The sequence below is a fragment of the Salvia splendens genome, chromosome 8 (genome assembly GCF_004379255.2).
Source record: "Salvia splendens isolate huo1 chromosome 8, SspV2, whole genome shotgun sequence".
Taxonomy (NCBI): Eukaryota; Viridiplantae; Streptophyta; class Magnoliopsida; order Lamiales; family Lamiaceae; genus Salvia; species Salvia splendens.
The window spans coordinates 4703770-4712955 of record NC_056039.1 but is presented as its reverse complement, the minus strand read 5'-3'; the positions used below and the strand labels follow the sequence as shown (position 1 = coordinate 4712955).

Below are 9186 nucleotides of genomic sequence, written 5' to 3'. Positions count from 1 at the left end.
CTATGGAACATTGGAGGTTATGGGAACGGGTCGGTCCCAGTTTCGGGTAATGCCATCTTTACTCAGAGGCCACATGTAATGGATAATCCGCCACCTGCAGTACTCAGGAATGCAATCACTGCAAAAACCCCGAACGCAAGCGTAGAATTGTTGATGGGATTTCCTTCTTATGAAATCAATGTCTACATAAACTGGTACTTCTCTGAAGTTACTCTGTTAGGACCAGGCCAGAATCGGTCCTTCAGGATTTTCAAGGATAACGAGTCCTACTCGGAACCAATCATTCCTCTTTAAGGAGATTGTGTTGAGATGATAGTGGACAGCGCAATTGCAATTTCAGCGAACACCACATTCTCTCTGGTGCCCACCAACGTCTCTACACTTCCCCCACTCTTTAATGCTCTGGAAATATTTCAGATACCGGATAACAAGTTAACTGATGGCACCAACAAAAAAGATGGTAAGAAAATTGGTTTTGAGTAGATGCAAACATATGTCACATTAAATTCATGTCTAATTACTGGTGATTCAGTTGAAGGCTTAGCTTCTCTGCAAGAGAGATTCAAATTATTGCAAAGTTGGACAAGCGATCCTTGTCTGCCAGCACCTTATACATGGGATTGGATCAAATGCAGTCTTGATCCTATTCCGCGAGTAACAGCACTGTAACTATTCTCGTAGACCAAATTTTGCTTCTCCTTTGTGTTTGACTATGTATGGTTTATAAACTTCATTTTATCGGTTTGACAGGCTTCTCAATGGCTACGGCCTGTCAGGGTCGCTTCCGGATTTCAGTTCCATGGATGCTCTTCAAACAATGTCATTCTTTTTCCTAATCAATTTTTAGAAATATTTTCACTTCAAAAATATTAAAATGTTTTTGGATTGGCAGAGATGTTCAGAACAACAACTTGCGAGGGCATGTACCTGATTTTCTCGGGATGTTCCTGAACCTCAAAATATTGTACGTCGTCCAAAATATGAATCAATAAATCAAATTTTGTCGCACGTTTGTAGCTGATAATTTTGTGTTTTGATGCAGGAATCTTGCTGATAATAAGTTCAATGGTAGTGTGCCAGCCTCCCTGTCAACAAAAAAGGGCTTAATCTTACGTAAGTTGGTTACAAAATCTATCTTTATCTGTCCGACAAATGTATATTCTTCGTGTAATATTTATTTTCTTGATATATATGTGTGTGATCTTCAGGGTATCTGGGAATCCAGGGCTGTGTGCATCAGATGTGACATGCCACATTTCAGCAGCATCGCCAACCAACGACAAGAAGAAGAACATTCTAGAGTTACTGTTTGTCACCATCACTGCGTTTATCTTCATACTATAATCGATGGAGATCTTAGTGTGTTAGCAAATGTGCATTCAGTTTGTGTGCTTCAGTATTGTGGATAAAATGAATGTTTAAGTCATCAAATGTACATTGTTTTTGTAAAAGTTGTTATGTCCTATCTATTTAAAAAAATCACAACTTGGTAGAAGCATTGCATAAGTGCAGATCTGTGATTAATAGTAACTGGCTATATTGTAGTAGTGGTTTAGGCTTTAGACATTGACAATATTTAATATTGCAAATTTGGTTTTGAAATTTCCTACTTACAGAGACTACCTGCAATGAGAAAAAAAACAGTTACATTAATTACTAAATCTAAGGTGATATTATGACTGTTTCAATTTTCTCATTTGTTCAAATCTATTAAAAATGCATGTCGGCTTCATGCATTATCATATAAGAGTAATTTTAACCTACCAATTTGGCTGATGAAATACATATGTATATCTACTTGTTCAAATATACATAAGAATTTATCTAATCTAATTAATTACTACTAATGTTACGTTCATGATCGAGTCAACAACCATAAAATTAGTTAATATTATGAAAATTAAGTATAAGTTCAGGAATGAAAGTAAAACTTGTGATGATCAACGACTTTAATTGCAGCACATTCATGGCTCCAAGTTCAGTTCTTTTTGCCCTTTGCCTTTTATTTTTGGTAACAGCCGACGGTAAAATAATACATTAGCTCTCACGAAATATTAATTCTATCTTAATCTGTTTGATGCATGCCTTTGTTCATTTTCAGTTAAGCTCAAATGAAGGTATTTTATTTTCTTGTTGATGAAATTAGGAAGGAGATTATCGCAGGCGCGCGTTGACAGCGTTTCAGCCTCATATACGACGGCCACAACCTATTACTATGACGGTTGATTTCTTCGGGTCAATCGTATATTTTATTTATAAGTATGCAGCTACGTATTGTGTGCTCTTGAATAATAGAGTTGTACTGTTTTTGCAGTAAGTGGATTAATAACAGTGAACAATAAATTTCCTCAGCTTTCTGGAGTGCAGTTCCCTGCATATACTAATGATCCTACATGCTGTCTTGGATCGAGTGTAGCAACGACTACCCTGTGCGTCGTGTCACATCTGTGTAAGTTTTTGTGACCATATGTGTTCGCTCTCACTCTCAGTAGCCTCGACTCGAGCATAGCCAAACCCGAACAGGGCTTTGTCTTTTCTTCCTCATCTTCGTTCAACAAGTCTATACACAAGAAAGTGTAGTACATGGCCTAATTAGAGCATATCACTTCCTTATACTCAAAATCAAACACATGATCATTTGTTTATTTCCATTTTTTCTAAAGTCTATAGATTCGGTTTTCTGTCCATTCTTATGCAGAGAACTGCACGGCATCAATCTAAGGGGATCAATTCCAGAATTCCTTGGCTGCTTGCCGTGGTTAACATATCAGTGAGTATATAATTTGCTGATTAGTACTTACTATAATTTAAAATTTATTGAATTTAATTCACAAATTATTTTTAATTTTTTATCGGTGTGAAGGAATTTAGCATACAATTATTGTAATTAGCGGACGGGTGCCATACTCACTGGTTTATTTAAGAGAATCAATTTGATGTAAGATCAAGAACCAGCAATTCATTAAGAAATGCTACTTACATTAAAGCCAAGTGGTTTATGATAGAATTATGGCAGTGTAACAGGCAATTCCGGATTATGTCATGACTCAACAAGCTATTCGTGCTCATCGCCAGATGTCTCAAAAAGAGCCAGAAAAAAGCTCGTCAAAATACTTGCTGGAGTGATTCCGGCAAGTATCCTTACTGTGGTTGGGGCGATCTGCGCATGTTGCTGCCGAAAGAAAAAGGTGCCTTCCGCTTCTGCTGCAGCAGGTGTCTTTGACCAAAATTTGACCAAACTTCATATTCTTTTCGACAATTTGCCCTTTTTAATTCATTATTTATTATGTATTTCGGCAGTATGATTTTCTTCTCTTAAATACTTATATATTTTGTTGCACTGGTCACAGTCGATTCCATATATTCGCTTTATTATATGAGAATCACTTATTTACATAAGTTAAAGTTTAGCTAACCATCTACATTAATACAGTTGAAGACATGGACCCTAATTACTCATAAATAGGTGTGGTGGTAGTAGTATATCAACAGGGCATCCTACAACTCTCTCTTTCTGAGGCTGAAGCCTAATAACATGCTTTGATTTTTCTCTATGAAAAAATAGTAATGTGATTAAAATTTAAAGTGTAGATGGAAAGAGATATTTAACTTTCTCAACCATTAATTCTGTAAAGTTGGACTGGAGCATCCATGGATGGTTTGATCCCAAATATTTGCTGCTTGGTCTACTCCTAAAATAGCAACCTTAAATGCTAAACAGAATTAATTAATTTGTTTAATCCCAACAATTTTCTATTAATTAGGATCAATTGGTTAGACCTGTTAGATTGCTGCTCAATTATGAGGACACGCTTAACTTCAATAATACTATATATTGTTACATTCGATATAATAAAGAAATTATTTATTCTAAACCCGATAATTAATTGATCTCCATTATTACAACAACACAGTAAATAAGAGTAGAAAATTTCAAAATAAACGAGCATGGATTTCAATTTTCATGCGGTCCTTTTTGTCATTAAATAACTATTCTAAATGGGGCATGCATCCATCTTTTTCTTTGAATGTATTACCAAATAAATGCTCACGATTTCTTTTATTTTCCTTGCATTTAATGATTTATTACTCGCTACACATTCACCTCTAACACTATTCTAAATACCACACTGTAATTTTAAATATAATTCATATATTTCCATCATTCAATTGCAAATTAAAGTTATTCTAAATCAAATTGACAATGTTTGAATTAAATTGCAAAAAAAAAAAGTATTACTAAAATTTGTTTAGAAGTGAAGCTTGAAATGGAGGTGGTGGAGCGTCTTCTTAAATCAGCCACTGAAATTGGTGTTGGTTTAAAAGGTTGGTTTGATCAATAAATTCAGTTTGTGCATTTATATATTTGGATGCTATTTGCAGGGTAACGAAATAATTTCTTCACAAAGTAGAGCTACAACTTGTTCTCATTTGTACTCTCAATTTTACTATCACGTGCGTGTGTGTACATCACGTGGGGTAGTTTTGTAGGTGTCATAATTAAGTGGAGGATTATATAATGCAACGTTTCGATTCATTTCTTGTCCTAGCTAGGTCCTGTCTTATTATTTCTTAATAATATACATATGTTAATATACCGTCATTATACATACTCCTATATTTTTTTACACTAGTTGAATAGTACGTGTCGCACATATGCAAAATCTTATGAGACGTTAAATCATAAGGCCGGATTTAAATGCTCTAGAAAACGGATAGTGAATTGGAGGCGATGTATAAAGTGAAATTATATATGCTCGAAATAAACGAAATCAAATAAAATTGGGTTTTTATATTTGGCACACATCCATCAATGGCATACATTTACAATAGATATTCGATATTCAAAGGTTGAAAATGATTCTATATATGTTTCTAAATAAAAAGGGATTTTTATCTGTATCTCCCTTTATAAGTATGGCACAAAAATATCATTAATTTGCTAAAAGTATCGATCCCTTTTACATTCACATCGACGAAGAATTTGTTTCATTTGCTAACATCCTTCGTCGAAGTTGATAAAATCAATTAAGCCAAATAAAATGATTTTAATTATCTTTTTGATGTAACACAAGAATATCAATAAAGGGTACAAATTTAATGTCGAAAAGTGGGCACAATCTTCCACTTTCACTCATGATAACAAAAACAAAACATGAATCAATCTGGAATCAGATAATCATCTGGAATGGTGAAGCTATCATCAGCATCATGAACCCATCGAAACTTCTCCAAGAAAGGATTTGCCAGATTCTTCTTAGGATAAGAATCAATAAAACCCTTCCACACATTATCCCCTTCCAAATCCCTCATCACCTCCCAAACACAGCTGTTACACTTAAACCCAGCCCCAAAACTTATCATAAACACCCTATCCCCTTTCTTCAACCTCTTCTTCGCCTCCATATACGCCAACACATACCACAAGCTACTCGCCGACGTGTTCCCGAACCGGTGCAGCGTCATCCTCGCCGGCTCCACGTCATACTCGCTCAACCCTAGGCTCGTCCCTATCGCGTCGATCACCGCCTTCCCACCCGTGTGCAGGCAGAAGTGATCGACCCCGCTCTTGAAGTTGATCGCCGCCGTCTTGCTCCATTTCTGCCTCAATTTCCTCAGATTTTTCAATGTCATGAACCGGATCAGCTCCCGCAGTGGCAGGATCTTCGGCGCGATCTCTTTCAGGTTGTCGATGAACGCCCGCGTGGCGGCCTTCGGGAGGTTTTTCCCGAGATGGACGCCGACGAAGCCGAGGTCGTCCTCCTTCTGCTCGCAGCAGCCGTAGGCGTCGTCGCTGGCGCCGTGGTGGGTCCGGACTAGGGTCCTCAGCCTGAACATGGCCTTTTTAGAGAAAGCCGGCTTGTTGGTGAGGATGAGAGCGCATCCGCCGGTGCGGAAGAGGCAGTTGGCGAGCATTTTAGAGCGGTCGTTTCCCATGTACCAGTTGGGGCTGAGAGATTCGGAGGTCACGATCATTGCTGTGGAATTCGGTTGCGTCTTGAAGATGTTTTGGACGATGTTGATGGCAATGGTGGTGGCGCTGCAGCCCATGCCGGCGAGGTTGTAGAGCTTGACGTCCTCTCTGAGCTTGTATAAATTGATGATGCGGGAGGCGAGGGAGGGGGCGGAGGAGAGCATGGAGACGTTGACGACGAGGAGGTCAATGTGGGAGGGGGGGACGGCGGTGCGGCGGAGGAGGGCGGAGATGCTGTCGAGGAAGAACTCGTCCATCTCAAGGAGGCCGTCGGAGAGGGTGGCGGAGGACTCGCGGCCATCGAAGACCATCTGGGGGGCGTAGGTCTCCTCGCCGATGCCGGAGCTCACGATGGTCTTCAGGAGGAATTTGTACTCGTGGAGGCCGAGCTGCTTGTTGCGGAGGATGATCTCGCCAGAGAATTTCGTGCTCAGCTTGCGCGAGTCGCCGGGCTTGTAGCACTCGTAGTCCAGGATGTAGCAGCGCCGGCTGCGGCGCCGCTCGTACAAGCTCCATAGGAGGTAGGAGAGAGGGAGGATGAAGAGGACAGGGTATAACATGTCTATCAGATCCATGTTTTCTTCTATATTTGGTGACTACTGAAACGGAGGGATGGATACTTATATAGTTTTATGCTACACCACTTCCTTCTTCCGTCAATAAGAGAGGCTCACTCTGATTTAGCTCGCCTTCTAAGAAAGTATAAAAAACTTTTAATGAAAACAGTAAGTGGAAGTTGAGCCTTACTAAGTTTTATGTACTCTATATTAAAATGTGAATAAAATAACGTTAGTAGAAAAATAGTAAAAAACAAATGGAACAATTATTCACGGACTTGAAAATGACAAATTATGACAATTAATGGCGGACGGAGGAAATATATATTAATGGTGGATGAGAAATCCAAGTCAAAAACTTTAATTGCATTTGGGAAGAAGTTGGGCATGTGACATTATGTGTATATATATGTAGTACTCCTACTACTAGAATTTATCATGCGCAACTTCCACCAACTAAGATTGGTGAATAGTAATGTTTTAAAACCATAGATTCAAGATTAATAGGCACGCCCAAACAAATTATAGACTCCCAAAATAATATAAGAGATTAAAACACAACTAACAACAAAATATATTTTCTTGAAACATTATGAGTCTTAATTAAGGCCGGTAGTCCATTTTGTGGACCTAGCACTATGTTTCTTAGTTTGGTTCGCCTTGTTGTAGCTATTTCTAAATGTACCTAATTTATTTTAAAATTTGAAATGACACGTCCCAAATCCAAGAATAATACTGTGTAATAGAACATCGATAATCTTATTAACCCTAGTAAAGTACAATGTAGATTGTAGTCATTAATTGTTTCAAAAGTACAGAGTTGTATAAAAATTCAGAAACCGATAAATTGATAGTGGTATTTGAAGTACCATCAAAATCCTAACAAGTTTCCATCAATGATCTGACATGTATTTCCACCTACCATTGTTCGCATCTATTAAATTCTGTAGAATTTAATGTATATGTACGTATGTTTATTTATAAAAAGATTGCTATTTATTACCTTTTATTTCAAAAAGAACTACTAATAATTTATAATTAGATAATTATTTTCACGAAACATCGATCATTTAGTGTATCCAGACTCTCTATTGTCACAATAGATAAGTGTCTCGATATGTACATACTCTATATCATATATGTAGCATAACAGAATACCTATTGTTTGCCACAAAACGAATAAATGTCACAATAAGAATAGCTGTCGAATGCAAATCATGCAGTAATGCATGGGATTACAAATTTCAACTGATGGCGTGACATACTATAGTAAATTAATTAAATTGGTGTGTATTAATTGATGATGATGTGAGATACATATTTAAAATACTACCATAGATAATACACGGACTTTGACTAGAATATTAGGGTATCAATTTTTCTCTTCTTTTTTTTACCTGTAAGCAACATCCGTATATATCTATCTACATATAGCGGCCAACGATCTATCTATTATTGACTTCGAAATACTCCATCCATCCGTCCCACTCAAGATATCACTTTCCATTTTTAGTTATCACATTCAAAATTAGGATTGTCAGTGTAGCCCGCAACCTGTGGACTGACCCGAATAGATCGCTAAATCTATAGGGTTAGGAGCGGAAATTTCTAGCCCGACAAATTCAAAGCCCGATTAGCCTGCACCCGATTAACCCGCAACCCATTAGAGTCAGACCTGAAAACTTGATGGGCTGACCCGAAAGCCCGATAAAATTTCTATTATTCTACTCCCTCCGTCCCGGACTACTTGCACTTATTTCCTTTCTGGGCATCCCAAGTTATTTGCACTCTTTCCATTTTTAGTAAAAATTATCACCTACAGCCGCAATTATTGACTTTGCTATACACTCATTCCTTAATCTCCGTGCCGAAAAGGAAATGTGCGAGTAGTCCGAGACGGAGGGAGTATTTTTTACTCATGATTCGACATTTCATTGATTAGTTTTATAATATATACATAACTACAAAAATATATTTCAATTTTACATTAAATATAAAAATTATATATAGAATTTTTATTAATATAATAATTAATAAATAATTAAATACTTCAAATTCACTAAAAAAATATTTAAATTTCTAAAATATGCTTTAAAATTTCATGAAATATCTCAAATATTAGTATTTGATCATGTTTATGATTGAGTTTAAGCATATACCTCAAATTTATCATAATAAAATGTTTCCATTTTATGAATATATAACTAATTTTAATCATTATTTATTGGATTGATCGCATGTTAATCTTATCGGCAGCAACTCGATTAACCCGCTGGGCTAGCCCGAAACCCGAGCATTTAGGGTTATGGCCAAATATTTATAGCCCGAAAGAAATCACAACCTGATTAGCTCACACCCGAGTGACCCGCAACCCGAGTAGGATTGGCCCGAAACCCGATGGGCCGACCCGATTGACATCCCTATTCAAAATGTTCATTTTCTATATTTGAAAATAAATCTCTCTCCTTATTATTATATTCAATTACTTTTTTTCTATTAACTTACCCCACCTAATAACTCTTAAAATCTCATGCTACTCAAGACTATGGACATCGAGTGAGACGGAAGGAAGTAATTACTATTTCATTTTTTGCGTTAAATACTCAAAACAATTATACATGATGGATATATAATTTGGATTTTTTTCTGTTTTTA

General features: G+C 37.0%; 2 protein-coding genes and 2 long non-coding RNA genes across 4 annotated transcripts; 3 read left to right on the top strand and 1 right to left on the bottom strand.

Annotated features, from left to right (window-relative positions):
* The first annotated feature begins 291 nt into the window (after positions 1 to 291).
* LOC121744696 (probable LRR receptor-like serine/threonine-protein kinase At1g05700) lies at positions 292 to 1344 on the top strand. Its single transcript, XM_042138284.1, has 6 exons — positions 292 to 460; positions 533 to 665; positions 751 to 819; positions 893 to 964; positions 1043 to 1117; positions 1209 to 1344. The coding sequence occupies exons 1-6, from the start codon at positions 310 to 312 to the stop codon at positions 1342 to 1344; spliced, it is 636 nt and encodes a 211-aa protein (XP_041994218.1). The 5' UTR covers positions 292 to 309.
* Positions 1345 to 1951: 607 nt separating this feature from the next.
* Positions 1952 to 2336, top strand: LOC121744341. Its single transcript, XR_006038567.1, has 3 exons — positions 1952 to 2024; positions 2147 to 2221; positions 2315 to 2336. It is a non-coding gene; the product is annotated as an uncharacterized LOC121744341 (long non-coding RNA).
* A 2-nt stretch (positions 2337 to 2338) lies between these two features.
* Positions 2339 to 3328, top strand: LOC121744340. Its single transcript, XR_006038566.1, has 4 exons — positions 2339 to 2449; positions 2699 to 2770; positions 2864 to 2938; positions 3017 to 3328. It is a non-coding gene; the product is annotated as an uncharacterized LOC121744340 (long non-coding RNA).
* Positions 3329 to 5028: 1700 nt separating this feature from the next.
* LOC121743108 (3-ketoacyl-CoA synthase 3-like) lies at positions 5029 to 6764 on the bottom strand. The gene has a single exon (XM_042136296.1). The coding sequence runs from the start codon at positions 6547 to 6549 to the stop codon at positions 5161 to 5163; it is 1389 nt and encodes a 462-aa protein (XP_041992230.1). The 5' UTR covers positions 6550 to 6764; the 3' UTR covers positions 5029 to 5160.
* Positions 6765 to 9186: the final 2422 nt, after the last annotated feature.